We start from the raw sequence: 19,136 nt of genomic DNA, 5'->3' as shown, positions 1-19,136 counted from the left end.
GAATTATTATTTTTACTTTTCAATTATATACACTTTAGGGAAAGCCTAATACCACGATAGCATGCGCCACCCATCTGCTGACCTTAGACATGTCAATAAGGTCGTGAAGGATATTTAAAATGGTTGTAGGCGATACTACAATCATTTCTCCTTTCTTTCAGTAGTTTCTTCTTTAAAACGCAATATTATAGTGCATAAGTTTGTGTACAATCACAGGTGCACTCTCTTTTCCCTAACTCTCATAATCCGATGGGACGGCAATCCGACAAAACCGGATAGAGTTCAGGCGCAGGACCAACGGCTTTCCGTGCTTACCCAGGTACGGGAGTGTACACACTTACAACTTCCAGACTCCTATTGAGAATTTTCGACACAAAAACCCAATAACTTTTTCGGCCCTACCTGGGATTTGAACCCAGAACATCCGAGTCTGCGGCCTTACATCCAGCTACTAGACCAACGAGGCAATTTCTGATATAGGGCTCCTGTATTTGTACCATATTCCAAATTTATGTAAGAAATATGATACTTTCAATATAATATTTACAATTTATTGCAATGTCTGTTCAATGAATGTAATAATTAATAAAAAATTTAATAAAAATAAATAAATAAATGATAAAATCATGAGATATCATTCACACACGGCCATCTTTTCCTAAACTAAGCAGAGCTTGTACTATGGAAACATTATACTACTTTTTTTAGTGAATACATGCTTATATAGATAATTACACCCAGGCTCAGGACAAACATACATGTTCATGCACACAAATGTCTGTCCTGGGTGGCAATCGAACCTACAACCGGCCCGTCGCTTATAATCTTTTATTTTATATTTTAAAGACACGACTTGAATGTATTTCGTATTTAAAATACGCGCGAAAAAACTATTTTGTAATAATTTGTATTTTAATTAGAGCTACTCATAGATTTTGTCTGTCCGTTTGTAGCGCGAATTTTAGTAAATTGTTTTTCGAAGTTTGATTATACACACGGAACTTTAAATATTTAGTGAAACTGTCAAGAATCATACATGTCAAAGACATGAAATGTTTAAATTTGTATTCAAAAACTCCGTTAAAAATCAATCAATTTTCAACTTATCTCATAACTTGAGATACTATAACTAACCATAATATATATATATATATATATATATATATATATATATATATATATATAACTATAAATTAAAGTTTTTACAATACATATATATTAAATATCCCAAGACTGATCGTGGATGATGCTAATCATTTGTCGTTCGATAGGCACATACTATCGTCCTATAAAAATCCGACCACGCTGTAGCTACCATATGGCAAGATGGTGCCGTGCACCAGGGCATCAAAGCAGGTGGGTGTGCGAGGGGTGAAATCTCAGAAAAAAACTCCAACTACAGGCACAAGGGACAGTTCCCAAAGTTAGTGGAGCATTGGCGATGTAAAGAATGGTTATATTTCTTACGGCGTCAATATCTAAGGGCGGTGGTAACCACTTACCACCACAATTTTATATAAAAAATCCCCAAGTTTCATCAGAAACGGGATTAGTAACGCATAGAGGACAAACATACAGACAGACAACATATAACTCTGTCAATGATTTATAAGTATGAGTGGTAAAGGCAAAAGGAAAATAACATCGCTGAGAGAATTTGAGCCTTGTGGATTCTCTACACCGAGTCAGCATACCAAAAAAAATTATGACGCCAAATTTTCATAAAAATTACTTACTGTTTCTTAAGCACACCTTTATGGGCTTATATTTTTACAAACAACAGATAAGTCTCAAATGTCATCCATGATCTACATATTCTATAGTCAGTTATATTTTTCTTAATAGATAGAAATACAAATGAAACAAATTAAAATCCTGCTATTAAGAACAATCTCGTTTCAAATACATTCTAGATGCTACGAAGGTCGGCACCTTCAACTGCTCCAGCTTGCAGTCCAGATGTCGATCGAGACACCTGGTTCTGAGAAGAACTACTGCAATGTATTTAGAACAACAAATGTACAACCAATCAACATCGAACGCATAAACTGCATGCATGCGACAACGCATGCGCGCCGCCCTGCACCAGGGGTCATCCCGATTCCTAGAATTACCACTGCAATATATTTAAGTTCGGCCAATTGAAATCGAACAGGTGAACTGCACCAAGCTGCTTACGCATGTCTCTCCTCAACACACCAAAAAAATTAAACTTTTTCATGAGAATTTGAACAATGACATGAGACCTTACAGGCTATAACCAAAAAAGTATAAAATATTTAAAAACAATTTTTACTACTTCAAGCTTGATAAAGAGAACAAAATATGATTAACCTAATGAAAACTAAAAATTAATATTATTGTAACGATATTTTTGCCTGAGGATAAAAAGTGTTGTGAGCTAGATAATATCAAAATATACTGCATTCATTTTCTTCTTAATCTTTGTATATGTTCTATACAAAGTACTAGTATGTAAGCTTATTGACTTCCATTTTGAGATCGAGAGATTAGTCGACTGTGTAGGACATATAATAGTGCACAATATGTGTGCTCAAACACAAATACACTATTCCTTCATTCTCATAATCCAATGGGCCGGAGAAACCACAATCAGAGAGTATGCACAGGCGCAGGATCATCGGCTTAACGTATTTTCCGAGGAATAATCCCGGTATTTGAACCCAGGGCCTCAGGAAATGGGACTTTATATCTAGCTTCTAGACCAAACGAGTCAGTCATACATATTATGTATAATTTCCAAGAAGCTATTAAAAGTGTTGGTATTTAAGCACAAATTAAGCACATGAAAATTCAGTGGTCGTTGTCTGGGTTCCCGCAATTGGGCCATCTCGGTTCAGCCATATATTTTACAGTAAATAGTGCGTATCCTTTTCACAGAAGTTTGACAGGATAAAAAAAATAGAATAATATAGAGAGTGGTGCCGCCAGTAAAATAAGTCGCAGTGGATCAGATCTTCTGTTATTACACAAGTTTTAACTTGATATAAAAAAAATACTAGACAATCTCGTATCAGGTAGAATCTAGGTTTAAATACATAAGCATAGTCTAGTCGAGGTATACATAAGTATAGTCGAGTATTGATCGAACCAATAAACAATATACACGTAAACATCTTCTTTGACCTTTCAATCTTTTGCATACGCAGTACGTCACGGGTTGCTAAGAGACGTTAGTTTGAGAAACCATACTGTTCGTTTACACTCTCATGGCTACTATCTATAACATTTGAGCTATAAAGGCTCCTAATAATAATATATTTCAGCAAACATAAATACTAATAACATTATTCTGATGTCGGTGGTAATTTATTCTTTTTAAAAATATAATAAAATGATTCCTAAAATCATTTGTGTCATTTAACGGACAAGACAATTCTTTCTAGTTTACCTTTTTTTAGAAAAAAAAAATGCCCATATATAAATCCATTGTCACTACCATTTGATATTTTTATAAAAATAAATTATGTAATTATATATTATAATTAAGTATTTAAATTATCCAGATCTTCCTTGATGAAATTGTGAAAAACACTGAAATGGTTTTCATTGTTATCGTAGTTTTAATTTAAATAAATGATACATTGATTTATTGTTTTTAATTTTTGACTCTAATTATACGAAAATCAATTTGTCTATTGAAAAATAAAGAAAGTCAGCTTAAACTTTTGTTTGTTTGTTTTATAAAGAATAAAAATTAGATTACAGTACCACAGTTAAATATAAAATATTTTTATATCAACAGCGAGAGTGTGCTACTTTCAGAATTATTTAAAAATAATTATGTAGGTGGCAACATTCGAGAAAGATCAATAAATAAGGCAGCTTGCGGAGAAGCGACGTCTCTCAAGGTAGTCGGTAGTGCAGTTCTACTTTCAAACATACATGGAGTGATTCGTAATAAGTCGATTTTTCACTGTGGACGATTACATACTATAACTGAATAAACTAATAATCGGTTAAGTAAATTATGCCGTTAAATAATCTGTTTGTGTTTTAAAAAGGCCCTACCATAAAGATTTTTTTTTATTTTGCAAGATTTACCAGTGAATTAGTTCGTTGTGGCTGATGTACTGTACTTATCTTATTTAATTAGAAAATTTAAAACTAACATTATCAATAGTAAAAAAGTGTGTGTATGATATAGTAACAAATACATTTTCCATCCCACTGAGGACACTTTATAACTACCAAGTATATTCTTAATAGAAGTCCATGTAGTTGGTAACTACTGGGTACCTTTTTAACGCGGTCTCGTTACTGTAAAGGAAGCGCAATGAATACTCCCTGCTTTAGCGGGGGCTCTGACAGGCTCATCCATGAAGCCGATCAACTAATATCGTATATTGAAAGAGGCTCTACAGTGCAAAAGTTTTATCCGCGTAAGCGTCCCGAGAGGCGCATGTTGTCTGTACGCCGAGAAACCTACCAAGTGATCTGGTTCAGACAGGGAACTCTGACTCGGAACGCTTTCGAAGGTTCCATAGACATTCGAGATATTAAGGAGGTGAGGATTGGTAAAGCATCAAAAGATTTTGAGAAATGGCCTGAGGAGACGAAGAGACTGGAAAACTCGAAATGTTTTACTATTTACTATGGAACGGAATTTAAATTGCGCTTGTCATCTTTTGCAGGTAAATAGTTTGATAAGTTGTGGTGAAATTATGGTAATAATAGCTGTATGTGACAAATCATGCTTCAAATCCCATAAAATTTTCATTACTTTTTCATTGTTGTAATGTAATGTTACTTTATACTTGTCACGGTTGAGGCTATGAATTCGGCTGTTATGCTTTTATATAGATGTAGGTATGCTTTAGGATTTAAAATTAACTCTGCTTACATTACAGCCCAAACCGATAAGGAATGCGAAGCTTGGAAACAGGGCTTAAGGTTTCTTATTGAGGAAGCCATAAATGCTTCATACCCTTTACAAATTGAGAGATGGCTGAGAAAAGAGTTTTATGCCATTGAAAACCATAATGAGAAGTTAGTATACTTGAATAATATATTATTTTGTTTAAATATTTTTTATACTTCAAAAATTTTACATGATTTGCTATATGTTGATCTTTATAGCGTGATGTACAGCAATTAAATAAAAAAAACAAGTAATAAAAGATATTTTTTAATCTGTATGTAAATAAGCAAAGACAGAATGTAAACTATTTATTACTTGTTGGTTTATTGACAATTTTTGTTTCACTACTGAAGAATATAAGTGTTTTCAATGAAAAAATAAATAAAAAAAAAACATTATCAGTGTTGATTTAAGAATTTAGAGCAGCTGATTGAAATTATTATTACCAAACTTCAACCGCTAAGTATACTATGTAACACCATGAATACAAGTATCAGATACTTAAGCTTACTTTAGATATAACTTTTGTTATGCATGTTACAAAAAAAGTGATGAAATGAAAAAAATTACAACAAACTAATTATGCAATGCAAGCAACTGCAGTATTATCATTATAAGTTATAGATACAGGTTTTACTTATTTTGCTCTCCGAAACATGTTGATTATTACTCTATAAATAATTAAAATGAAACCAGAACAAGTTATGAACTAATGATATTTTTTATTTGATCAGAGTAACACTGAAGGATGTCAAAGGCTTTTTACCAAAAATCAATTGTAAAATTGCAACAAGTAGATTAAGGGATTTGTTCCAAGAGATTGATAACAACAGGAGAGGGGAAATTGGCTTTGATGATTTCTCTTCTCTCTATCACAGACTTATCTTTGATGAAAATGTAAGTTATGTAACTATTTTCTATGGTCTAATCTTTATTAAATCATATGCTTAATGTGGAAAAATTGCTAAAACATAAGTAACTACTAAAGGGTATAACCACTTGACAACTCTTTCATATAATATGTTACATGTTGTGAATATGGGACTTCGATTAAAAAACTGGTGAATATATTAATTTATCTAGAAAAAAAATAGTTTGTTTAAAAAATAAACATATGTAGAAAATATTAACTATAATTAAATTATAATAGCAAACGAGTGGAAGGGAAAAAATTTGACTTGGCATACATGATGCTTATCTTTATATCTGTTTTTTTGCATCGCCTAAGAGGCATGAATGATGATAACATCAGGTTATCCATTCTAATTGTTCAATTTCATACACAGAAATAATAAAAAAAAACTGATTATGATAGGAACTCGTTGTTGCTAAAAATTTTTGTAAAGTGGCTCTTCTCAACTCTTCATACAAGATTGTTTTATACAATTTTTTTGTTTTGCACTTCAGTACATTTATTTGCAAAAGAGTTTAAAAATGCTTCAATTTTTAGAATAATAAAGCATAATAAATGTGTGTGTTGCCAGTTGCCAAGTTATTCTGTTGTGAATGATTTTAAATATAAGCTTATGAATTGTAAATGTTACCGACTTGATTTAACTTGGAAATTGAGTAAAACTTATTTATTTGCTTCGAGTCTATCCATAACAACTCGTACTTAAAAAAAAAAGTTGGATGTAAAATAATAACAAAAAACTACGAAATATTGCATTTAGTAAGTGGATAGTAAACATCAGGCTGGTGAAACTTGGAGCATTTCGAAGCATCAATGTTTATCAGTTTTTGGTTATACACAAGAGAGTAAAAGTGTAATCCTTTGGGTTTGTATTCCATACAATAGGGTAAGCTAAATCTTTAAATATTATGTTATATTAATATATGTATGTATGGTGCATACTTGTGGATTTACCAAAAATATCCTAATAATCTTAATGACTAATATTATAAATTCGAAAACGAGATTGTTTCTGACACTCATGTCTTAACAACTCATTCGATTAGCATGAAATTTTGCGTACACGTTGTTAGGGGTACAGAAACGGACACAATGTACCTCCTAACGCCTGAAGAACCCCCTTCTCCCTTGGGCTAAGCCGGGGATGAAATCTAGTCACTTTTAAAGACGGAAATTGATATTTATTTTGAATGACAGTCGGTAACATTTTTGTAGTATAAAAACTCGCCTAAAACCGAGGTACAGTATAGTAGCAATGTGGTCCATGTTGTGTTTGTTTGTGTCGATGCGTATATTGCAACGCAACGTGACCTATCCACAGAACATACAAGATATATTTGACACATACAACCTCTACTGTGTCAATGGTACTTCGGTTTTGTTGCGCGACTTCCAAAAGTTTCTACTAGTCGAGCAGAAAGATCGCCTCGGCGAAGACGAGGTGCGTTCTTCACAGTTTATTAGGGATTACTTGAGAGATCCGCAGAGAGATATATACGAGCCTTACTTCAAGTTGAACGAGGTGAGTGTTGAAGAAGAGTAAGTATGTATATATATTGTGTTCATGTGCATCATTAATTATACATTATGTATGTGCTGTTTATGTCATTTGCAGTTTGTCGAAATGTTGTTCTCTAAACAAAATTCAATATGGGACAGCAAAAATGATTACGTCACTCAGGATATGACGAGGCCCCTGTCCCATTACTGGATCGCATCCTCGCACAACACGTAAGTGTGTCTTATGATAAATTTATTATTGTCCTAAATCGAACTACAAAAATATTATATTTCGATTATTTTTATAGGTATCTCACCGGCGATCAGTTTTCAAGCGAATCGTCTTTGGAAGCGTATGTGAGAAGTCTGCGGGCTGGTTGCCGGTGTATCGAGCTCGACTGCTGGGATGGTCCAGATGGAACTCCGTTTATTTACCACGGACACACGCTCACCACTAAAATTAAATTTATGGATGTTCTACGTACAATTAAGGAACATGCATTCGTAACATCTGACTATCCTGTCATACTATCCATAGAGGACAACTGTTCCCTTCCGCAACAGCGGCGCATGGCAGGTGCCTTTCAAGATGTTTTCGGCGAAATGTTGTTGGTCCAGCCAGTAGAGAAGAATGAAACGAAGTTGCCTTCGCCGCATGATTTGCGCAGGAAGATCATCTTAAAACACAAAAAGCTTCCAGAAGGCGCCGAGGAGACTTCGTTCGCTTATCGCCAAGAAGAGGGCAGGGACTTAGATCTCCGTAATACAATTAAAAATGGAATTCTTCTCTTGGAAGACCCTGTGGATAAGGAATGGCATCCGCATGCCTTTGTACTCAGCGATAACAAGATGTATTATATGGAAAATTGCACCAGCCATGATGAAACAGACTTCGACAGCGACGGGGAACCGGACTTAGAGATAGCTGCCGTGTCTCAAAACGAGTTGCACTTCGCGGAATGCTGGTTCCACGGGAAGTTGGCCGGTAACAGACAAGAGGCGGAGGAGCTCCTGCGGGTCCATGCGCACCTCGGAGACGGAACGTTCCTGGTACGCGAAAGTGTCACTTTTGTTGGTGACTATTGTCTCTCATTTTGGAGACAAGACAAGGTTAACCACTGTCGGATCAAGTTGAAGCAAGAAAGAGGTGTCACAAAGTACTACCTTATTGACTCGGTTTGCTTCGACAGTTTGTATAGTCTCATTACGCATTATCGGCAGCATCCCTTACGGAGCCAGGTTAGAAGATTCCCGGTATTTATGTGCACTTATGATACATAAGGGTTGCTTAAGAGTTTTAAATTGTTTTGTGATACATGTCCAATTGTTATGCGTAGGAATTTCTCATAACACTGAAAAAGCCGGTGCCTCAGCCCAAAAAGCACGAGGGCAAGATCTGGTGGCAGCCGAACTGCTCTCGCGCTCACGCCGAGGAGCTGCTGCGCAAGACGAACATCGATGGCGCCTTCCTCTTGCGGCCCAGCGAAAAGGAGCCCGGTTTCTATGCGATCAGCTTCAGGTGCCTATTCTTCCTTTGCCTTTCCTTCTACTAAACTAAACTTTGAAATGCGCCGACAAATAATTTCATTATATAATTTTCCTATGGACTCGACATAAGCGCCCGCCCCTTTGCAGGACAGAAAAGGAGATAAAGCATTGCCGCGTTAAGCAGGATGGCCGGCTGTTCACCATCGGTACATACAATTTCGAGAATCTCGTAGACCTCGTCTCCTACTACGAGAAACATCCTCTCTACAAGAAAGTGAAACTGTGGTACCCGATCAACGACGACATCGTGAGGAGCAATATGACGGTGAGAACGAAAATATCATTGAAAGGAATCTATAGGTCGGTGGACTCGGTGTTCAGTGATATACGTGTGATTTCTCTCCTTTTATAATAACTACTAAAGTAATTTCGGATTTATTATATTTTGACATAAATATTTATGTATGGGCGGCTCGGCTCATAGTAAATTCATCAACTCGCAGGAACCAGACGACAGCTCGGTGTACGGGACACCTGGCTACATGGATCCTGCATCATTTATTTCCAAGGTAACAAATTTGAATGCTCTGAACCCATTACTTAGTTTTATTGAATATTTTCTTTTTATACTTTTAATATTGGCTCGTATTTAACTTCGAATGTGTTGTCGCTCTTGAATGTCATTCCATCACCGATCACGGAATTTAAATAATGTTTTGTTACTGATGACGTGAGTCAGGTACGAATAAATTGCGTAGATAAGTGTTTGTTTGTTTAGGTATTAACTTATTCACTTGTTCCCGCTTCCAAACGCGACACACGATAAAGCGTACATTATTACTTTATATCGCTAATAAAAAACGCGGTATGAACTTTTAGAGAAAACTGTTAAGTACGATCATTTTCATTGTACAATATTTAGGAGAATTTTTTTAAATATTTGAAATTTAATATTTAGATGATAATAAATTAAAGGTGGAATGAAGGGTGTTCTTGCGTCTGCGCTGCTTCCTGTTCGACGTGTCTGATTAGCTGAGTAATTAGAGAAATATATATATTTTTATACATTGTTTACACAAACAGCCATTACTTATTTTTGTGTACGATCAATCGAAGCGTTTTTTTGTGGAAGATGTATGAAGGAATAGTCATAATGTGATCGAGTCTGTCGCAACAGGTGACGGTGAAGGCGCTGTACGACTACCGCGCACAGCAGGAGGACGAGCTGTCGTTCTGCAAGCACGCCATCATCACTAACGTGGACAAGCCCGACGAGGGCTGGTGGCGCGGGGACTACGGGGGGAAGAGGCAGCACTGGTTCCCCGCCAACTACGTGGAGGTGATCGAGCCGTCGCACGTGCCGGACATGGTGAGTGAGGCGGTAGCAAGCCCGTCCGTTGCTCGTTACAACCGTGACATTGTTTTATTGTACAGACTGACTACATTTGTTTTGTCGTAACAGAGTAACATCGACAGTGAAACAGCAGCGCTCGGAGCTTTGCAGAAAGGTGTAGTCGACGTTCTCGGCGCCGTGGTGGAGCTCGTGGTCGGCGAACAGAGCGGCTCCGCTCGATGGATTGTACGTATACAGAGCCCGACTCTGTGCGGGCCCTTCGACATGGCGGCGCCAACTCGAGAAAACGCACTGGAATGGATGTCCGCGATTAAGGAGGCCGCTCAAAGTGCCAGCGCCAGGTCCCTGATGAATAAGAAGATGGAACGGACTTGGAGGATCGCCAAAGAAATGTCCGATCTCATCATCTATTGCCGCTCGGTCACTTTCAACGCGGAAAGACTTCGGAACGGATTCGTTCATTACGAGATGTCCTCCTTCCCGGAGAGCAAGGCCGAGCGGTTGATGTGCCAGCAGGATACTAGCTTCTTCACGAAGTACCACGCTGTCCAGCTGAGTCGGATCTACCCAAAAGGGCAAAGAATCGACTCGTCAAATTACAATCCCGTACCGTTCTGGAACGTGGGCTCGCAGATGGTGGCGCTCAACTATCAAACGTCCGACAAGTCCATGCAGGTAAACATGGGCAAATTTAAGGAGAACGGCAACTGTGGCTACGTCCTGAAACCCGACTTTATGTTCGACGAGGCTTACAATCCCTACGACAAGGCGAGCATCGCCAAGAGAGTCAGCCCGGTTAAGGTGATGCTACGGGTGATCGGAGCGAGGCATCTCTGCAAGACCGGCCGCGGGACGGCCTGCCCCTTCGTCGAGGTGGAGATCATCGGCGCCGACTACGACAGCGGCGTCAAGCTGACCACGAGAACCATAAGTAAGTATCCGTCGTTATGTGCACGTAGCCGCTCGCACCGGTCACGGACGACGCTTAGTGTTATCGAATTCCACAGTAACACTGAAAAATTCATGCCAAAATAGTAGAATGAGTTTGGTCTGATAATATCGTAACAAACTGAGCAGTCTGTCTCTTGGTACATAGAGTGTACATGTAGAGTACATCTCTCTACTCTGTCTTCCTAATATTTATTGTAAATATTTCTTTTAAAATGTGTTTTGTATTTCATCAAATAACATTCGACTTTATTTTAGCGAGCATTAACATTTCAGAATTGATTCATTAACCGTATCTGGTACTATTTAGTGTCGCATTACGATATAGAGACGATCGGAGACGAGGAGACACAAGCGCTGAAGGCTCAACCCCGAGAACTTGCACACAAATGCTTAGGTCGCACGGTTTTCAGCAAATATCCATCGACCCAGTACTAGCACTGACAATAACAAGAAGAAATTCCCCCAGAATATTTCTTTAAAGCCAAGACGGTCTATTCTTCTCCTCTCAATGAAACGTGTAAACGAAGGATGAACAAAGTATAATTTATTATAAACTGGTTTTTTAATTAGATATGTAACGGACGCATACTGTAACACAAGTTACATCAAAATCGATCGTACATAAAATGGCCGCGCTGAGTTGTTTCATGATACACGTCTATTAGTGACCGATCCTGCGGTTTAATGTTTATAAATTATAAAACCGGAAGCAATTCGATAAATACAAATCAAATGAAGCAGTCGCGAAATCTTGCTGTATCATATTATAATATATCACATTAACATACTAACTTCAGCTCGGCCAATACATATATCGCGCTTCCGTTGTAAGCTACATTTGTGTGACAGTCTATATTATTATTATTTTTAAACAGCTGCCCCAAACAGCTGCCCCAAATTTCACGATAAAACATTTGAAACTAAATAAAAGTATATTTCAATATTATTTTTCAATAAAAAATAAAATAAAAAATAAAATAAAATATATATATATATATATATATATATTATTAAACATTAGTTAACCGTAAAACAATAAATAAAGTATGATATACAATGTGCATCGTAAATACATTTTATGTGTGTGTATGCCTCGGACACTGCACACACAACATTTCTAGCGTATTCCAAATCTGGGACGGCTATTGTACAAGCGACCTGACTAAAAACTAATGCTAATCTCGACTAGAACTCGATCGTGCTGTGTCAGAAAATATGCAGTCGACTGTAATATTCAAAGGATACATGCACCAAAGTAGCGTGCCACCTTTGTCTGTTACCATTGGAAAACATTTGACGACCGGGTAATGCATGTCCGTTCGCTGCACATACAGAATAGCTTTGAGCGATTCCTTTGCATATCTAATGTAAGATGGCTAACAACTTGTCTGCTACCATTACTTTTCACTTTCAAGATGAAATATATGTGCAATATACATTAAGCGTTAAATGCAAAGCTAATTAAGACAAAATGCAACAGCCGACATTAAATGTAATAATTATCGCGTGATTTTAATTTCAAGAAACTAATTATTTAAATAAATTTAAATTTATAAATATAATATACGCACATAATGTTTTATCATCTTGAAAGTGCAATCAATTGTATAATACATTACTTAGGCCATAGTTTCTCGACCTGCTCAGGTGTAGTATACTAGTAGTGAACATTTTAATTCGATTGACGAGAGCGCGTTTATAATTTAACTAAACTGGATAAGAGTCCAAAGGTTCAGAGACATGGTCCTAACTGCAACACATGCAACACATACCTCCTGTACCTATTTATATTTTTGACATGTTACTATAAGATTTGTAACCAACTAATGTTTTTTTCATTCTTTGTAGGGCGAATTGTAAGGTTGTTAAAAAGTTGTTGTGAAGAAGTAGTGGGTCAGTTATTTACAGTTAGAATTGAACTACTTTTAATTTTTTCCTCGTGTCGCCTTGACGTTTGGTTCCCGCTTTTTATGGTAGCACTAGACGGTAGTTGTCGTGCACGGTAGTCGTGTGAATGGTGAATGTTGTTCGCGCCACCGCGACGGTACTGACGCCTTCCGATACTTCCTCAGATGACAATGGAATCAATCCCGTGTGGAATACGATATGCGAGTTTGAAGTGGCCAATCCGGAACTCGCTCTCATAAGGTTTTTGGTCCAAGACGAGGATATGTTCGGAGACCCGAACTTCATCGGGCAGGCCACCTACCCGTTCCGCGGCATCCGTTCCGGGTACAGGAGCGTCGTCCTCAACAACGCCCACTCCGAGGAGCTCGAGCTGTCGTCTCTCCTGGTCCACGTATCCTTTAAGGAAAATTAAACACACGCGTACACGTAGAGCACCGCACAGCTCGCCTGCGTCTCTACGCGAGTCCGCTCCCAGCTATAACATGATACCATTTATTTTCTATTGTTTGTTCTTCTATTATGAAGTAAGTAAATGGCATGTTGGGGAAACGAGGTGCTTGAAGAGCGAGCTATTGTCTCATGGTCAGACAGTTGTATCAAAACGATTCGATGAGCTTCATTGTAATTTGTGAGAATTATTATAATGTTATATAATATTTATTTGTATCCAGATCTGATACGCACAAAAAAAGTTATAAGTGGAAACGAACGAATTTAATAAACAATTTCCGATTTATTACGTCATCAATCTCGGCAGACTGAATCTTTTTGTTCGTCTGCTTATATTATTTGTAAGCAAACGTGCAACTATATATTTATATTCGTTCGAATGTTACGTATACGTGCCGTGAACTGAGAAGCCTCACTTAGCTTTATATTTTGAGTGAATTCTGCGAATGAACTCACAGGCAATTAATATCAAGTAAGTCTATAAATTTTATATTTTATTATATTATCCTTTAATCTTACTTATATTACGTAGTTATATACCTTTCGAAACATTTAAAACACTTTAAAAGTAACTTCTCTATTGGAAAATAAAATTGTTATATAAGAAATAATTATATTTTATTATATTATATACCAAACTGTAGTTTGTTCACTTGCAACTGTATCATTTTTAGTAGAAAATAATCTTTACAATTATTTCAACGTATAATTAATTAGTTTTTATATTATTAGAAACAAATAAAAATAAATATTCTTACTATAAAATATATACTAAACCACAAGCTTTTCACAGTAGGCAGTACTGCAACATTGAAATATATTAAAAGAAGCGCTTTTATAATAATGCTTCGTGAGTACGCGGGAACGTATCAAATCTATTTAAATATACAAATAGTAACTGTTGTTATATATATTGTAGAAATAATAAACGATGTTTTTCTAATCTATTCGAAGAGAATTATGACAAAACTTAACATTATAAAACATAGTTTCGATTTAACAGAAGTATGTTCTTTCCAATTGATCAAAAATCGTTTCGTTCAGTGTGTGTTTGCGTTAATTTATTTAACGAACAAATCAAACATGTGTTTTGTATTTATTTAACAATCTATATATGAATATTTTCATAGATACTTTTATAGGTTTTAATCGTGATCGTCTTTTTAATAATCAAGTTAAAACAAGTCTAGTTTCTTAGTGATCTCTCGTCGCTACAGCTGACGGTTGTCGATTGGAACTGTTCAGAGAGAACGGTCCGCTACGATCAAAGTCGAGTTATCAACTCATTGAAATTCCTATCAACAGATTATGATCGAAATACGACTTTTATTAATAAGATGATTGAAAAACACGAAGGAATTATTGTAAAAAGACGTTCGCCTGAATATTGACTGAGAAAGAAATTAAAAGAGTGATTGCCAATATAATTGGTTGTATATGATAGGTACAGGTTATGTGGCGGAAAGGGTTGTATAAATGATAAGGAGGTTAGGCATTTCGCTTACGTGCTATATACTTATAATGTATTTTATTAGATTAATTAAAGGATATATATATCAAAGATTCTATATCACGTAGTTAAGAACCCCGTTTCTGTTATTGTGTACACGAATTCGTATATTCTTGCACTGATTCGAAAATATACCTACTAATTTAACTAGCTGGCGGAAAATTATTATATCATATTCTCGATGAAGTTTGGGAAACCTTCGTGTGTCGGATGAAATACTGACATACCAGTAATTAGCTAAAGTATTAGAAAACTCCTCATCCGGTCAGGTGATAGGTCTCCGTCCCAGGAGACGACAGAAGACGTTAACCAGTGTGACTTTTAACTATGGAGTACACAATAAACGTAAAAGTTCCGTTTGATCAATAAATCGGTTACTTCGTGTATTCCAATAAAGTGTTTATTTAAAAATAAAACGTAGTCACAAAAAGACAAACTAGTCAGCCGTTGTATTTTGAGAAACGCGTTTGGGAACGGTTCGGGATATAAAACATTAACAATTTGCAACAAAATGTTATTCGTATATCCGCGCGTAGTCCGACACGTGTCGTATACATATTTAATGCATTCGTATCGATTATTCAAATGAGACAAGAAGACGACCGCGTCCCGTCTGCGCGTCCTGTCCGCAGCTGTGAGTGCGTCCCGGCTGGACCGGCAGGCGCGGCTCGTGACTCGTGGTTAGTGATACAGATATATACTACTACATAAAATTATAATTAAAACAATTTTATTAGATAAAAATATTTAAATTTCGATCCTATTTTCAAAATATTTTATTGCAAAACGATGATGTGATTTTTGAATAATAGAATATGATATAAAGAAGCGATGATTCTATTGTTTTTCATAATTGGGAAATATGTAACCAGGGTAACAACATGGGGGCAGAATTCGCTTAGCGTTTCAGTGCAGGAATATTCTCAATCGCTTAGATTTATAACTTGCATTTATACTGACAAAGAAAGTTAACCGCATCACCTTATTGCTTGTTAAGTAAACACTATCGTCATCTTCCTATTTAATCATAATAATATTTAATCTCATATAGGTAATCAAATATTTAAAAAAGTACATAAATAAGTACATATACTATTTTTAATAATATCTGTCAATAACATTTCAATAGAATTTGTATAACGACCGGTCGCCAAAATAATCCTAGCAAATTTTGCGTATGAACACATGTTCTATAATCAGCGGTACTCAACCAACTCACTGGCCCACTTGATGTTACTTTATTTTGAATTATTTTAAATTTCAAAAGTTTTTATGAACACCTAAATAATTAGAATTAAACAACTGCTTGTGACCACGGACACTGCAAAGTGCTTGAGATGTCATAAAATGATAAAAAAATGTTAAAATATACGCGATAAAACCATATTTCAATCATAGTTGTTTATTTACCTAAATATTTTTTATCCGACTCGGAAACTTCGTAGACCGACCTGTCTATTGTACAGATTCTATTGAAATCTAATAATGTAAGATGTGTGTTACTGTTTCAATGGTGCCGATTCTGGTGTTTACGATATCTGAAGTAACTTGGCAGGACTTCGATATTGTCTATCTCTTTTGAACCGAAATCTCGATTGACACCCCGTGACGTGTAAAAAAGTGCTGTCCAACTAATTTAGAATCGTGGACAAAACGAATCGGTATTGGAATCGGAAAATAGTATATTATTGACTAAGGTGTGTCAAAGATTTAAATTTTATGAAAACTACATAACGTCAACAATGCTTTAAAGAAATGTGCCAATCGAAGTAACCATGTGCTAAAATATATATTTAATTTAAAAACTTGAGGGTTTGTGTCGGTTAGATGTCTACTCGTTGGCTATGTTTAACAATAAATTGAAGTTAATGGTGCTGATCCTGTTGCACACATTCTCCATATCTGACAGAATCCAAAATATTGCCAACTGTCTCATATATGAGTGACGATGATGATTAGTTCGGATATTGTGTGCGACAGAATGAAATGAAATAGTGATTTAGTTTTAATGAAATTTGGCTTCATATGGCCCTCATACTACGGAACTCTTCGTAAGCATGGGTTCGTACTATATACGCATGTTTGTCCTTGACGTTAACACCACACCTACCTTAATGTATTACTCTTTATAAATTTAATCAACATTATCTTGATCTTATAAAATGTTATATATGTTCGTAGTCTGTAGTAATGTTAAATAAAATAATATAACCAAAAAAAAAAAAATTATAATCATTGAATTTTAAAATGTAGTTATATATATACATTTAATCAACATATAAATGTAATGTGTTTTATTATAATAATATATTCCCAACTTAACCAGCTCTTTACTGTCGAGATTAAAAAAAATACGTTTAACATGTACCTATGTACTAGTATTCTGTTGCATTTTTAAATATCTATATACTAATAGCATATTTAACGACTAAGTTTTGACTGCTGCATGTAATGGATTCGTTCTAGTTTAGCTAATTGTTTAAATACATTTATAAGTTTTTCAACTGTGACCTCTAAATGTGTACTTTTTTTCACTTTCTTCGCAGCTAAATTTAAAACGTCGCGCTGTATTGCATTTATTTATTGTGTTTAAATACGTTAGTTTACCCATGTTGTCTTTAATAAATCAGTACTATACTTGATGTAGAATTAAAAATAAAGTAATTGTTATTGCCTCAACCCATTTTTCATTTCTTCTTCATTCGTCAATCAATTAAAACGGATAAGTACCGTAATAGCAAGTAATTATGACTGTGTGAAACGAGAGAAAAAACAATAATATATATAATTAGGAATCATGACTCACTAATATTTTACATTCCGTAACACATTAGAACAAAGTTTACACTGAAAGTGTTGACGTTAGGTACTAGGGTTGTTATTACAGCGCTGGAAAATTTCCAGCAAGTTTATATCGGTCAGTAGTTAGTAGAATTTAAGGCAAAGAAGCTGGATTATGGTTTAACGTCAAACGTTAGGCTGTTATTTATGAAATCACGTGCAAAGAAGATCTATCACGCTAATTATCATTTATCAGTACCTAAAGATTAAACCGCTACTTTACGCCTTTCCTTTTGTACTATATGTTAGAAATGTCGTTTGACCATTCAATTGTAAAAATCTTTAACAATTCGTAGTGTGTATGTCAACTACAACTATTTATGCGATATTAAAAAAAAAGAATGTATAATCTTATTGGTTTCAGATAATAGGATTTTTTTAAAATTTTATTATTAGAAACATATTCTTGTTATTTCTATAAGAATAATTATCAGATTTCTTTATCATTTACCATAAATAAATAAAAAAATTGAGCTATTTAAGCTTGAGCTTCAAGTCGTCTTTTTTATTTTATAAGTATTAAAAACAGAGCACAACCATTCGGCTCGCGTTCGAGATGTGCAATAGCCGTTATCAAGTTTTTCACATGGAACAGTAATTTCCGTTATAGTTATACCCGTATTATGGAATAGTTTTATGTATTTTTTAAGAACTTTACAAGAAATGTTTGAATAGCCTCTATATAGTTATATCATAATGATATACGTTGTTAAAACATGAGGCAGTTAAAAAATGTCGACAAAAAATTACCATACATAGGTATCGAAACTTATAAGAGAGACGCCTAAGGTCAGCATCTTATACTGCAACAACGTCGGGGTTACTTATTTATTCTTTGTGCAAAGATATCCAAGAAAAGATTTTTAAACGGCGGAAGGTAAGTATAGTATAGACATTGAAAAAAAAAACTATGAATATTGTTTAATTTTTTTTTCTGATTAAATCTCACTATCAAAATTATCTTAAATGAGCATATTATATTAAGTCAGTATTATTATATTGATCATTTACTTAATTCAATCTTGTTTTAACGTTGATAAAACAGATTATCAAACAATTGATTAATTTGATGCTTGTAGATACTGTAATATTGAATTTACAGTATCTACAAGCATTTAAAATATATAGGCATTTTTTTTTTAATTTTCAACCAGAATAGTAAACGACTAAGTTGTACTATATTCACTTATTATATCCTTGTGTCAAAAGAGTGTTTATTAAAATAAAATAGTAATTTTATTTATCTCTTTACAAACGTATTGTAAATAAGTAATTAAAAATAATTTATATCGTTAATATTGACACGTTTACAACTATAAAACCATTTTAATCACATAAT

The 19,136-nt window shown here is 35.1% G+C and overlaps 1 protein-coding gene across 2 annotated transcripts; it reads left to right on the top strand.

Annotated features, from left to right (window-relative positions):
• The first annotated feature begins 3,863 nt into the window (after window positions 1–3,863).
• LOC126780358 (1-phosphatidylinositol 4,5-bisphosphate phosphodiesterase gamma-1) lies at window positions 3,864–13,996 on the top strand. 2 transcript variants are annotated; one of them, XM_050504791.1, is made up of 12 exons: window positions 3,864–4,655; window positions 4,872–5,010; window positions 5,617–5,779; window positions 7,117–7,317; window positions 7,411–7,526; window positions 7,604–8,345; window positions 8,633–8,814; window positions 8,931–9,108; window positions 9,287–9,352; window positions 9,961–10,152; window positions 10,246–11,068; window positions 13,161–13,996. In XM_050504791.1, exons 1-12 carry the CDS (start codon window positions 4,298–4,300, stop codon window positions 13,406–13,408), a joined length of 3,408 nt encoding a protein of 1,135 aa, XP_050360748.1. In that variant the 5' UTR covers window positions 3,864–4,297; the 3' UTR covers window positions 13,409–13,996. The 2 variants fall into 2 exon arrangements, with proteins under 2 accessions (XP_050360748.1, XP_050360747.1); XM_050504790.1 differs by having other exon boundaries at window positions 7,604–8,534.
• Window positions 13,997–19,136: the final 5,140 nt, after the last annotated feature.

Source organism: Nymphalis io, chromosome Z, assembly GCF_905147045.1.
Source record: "Nymphalis io chromosome Z, ilAglIoxx1.1, whole genome shotgun sequence".
NCBI lineage: Eukaryota > Metazoa > Arthropoda > Insecta > Lepidoptera > Nymphalidae > Nymphalis > Nymphalis io.
The sequence above is the reverse complement of the archived record's forward strand: the minus strand, read 5'-3'. Positions and strand labels throughout refer to the sequence as shown.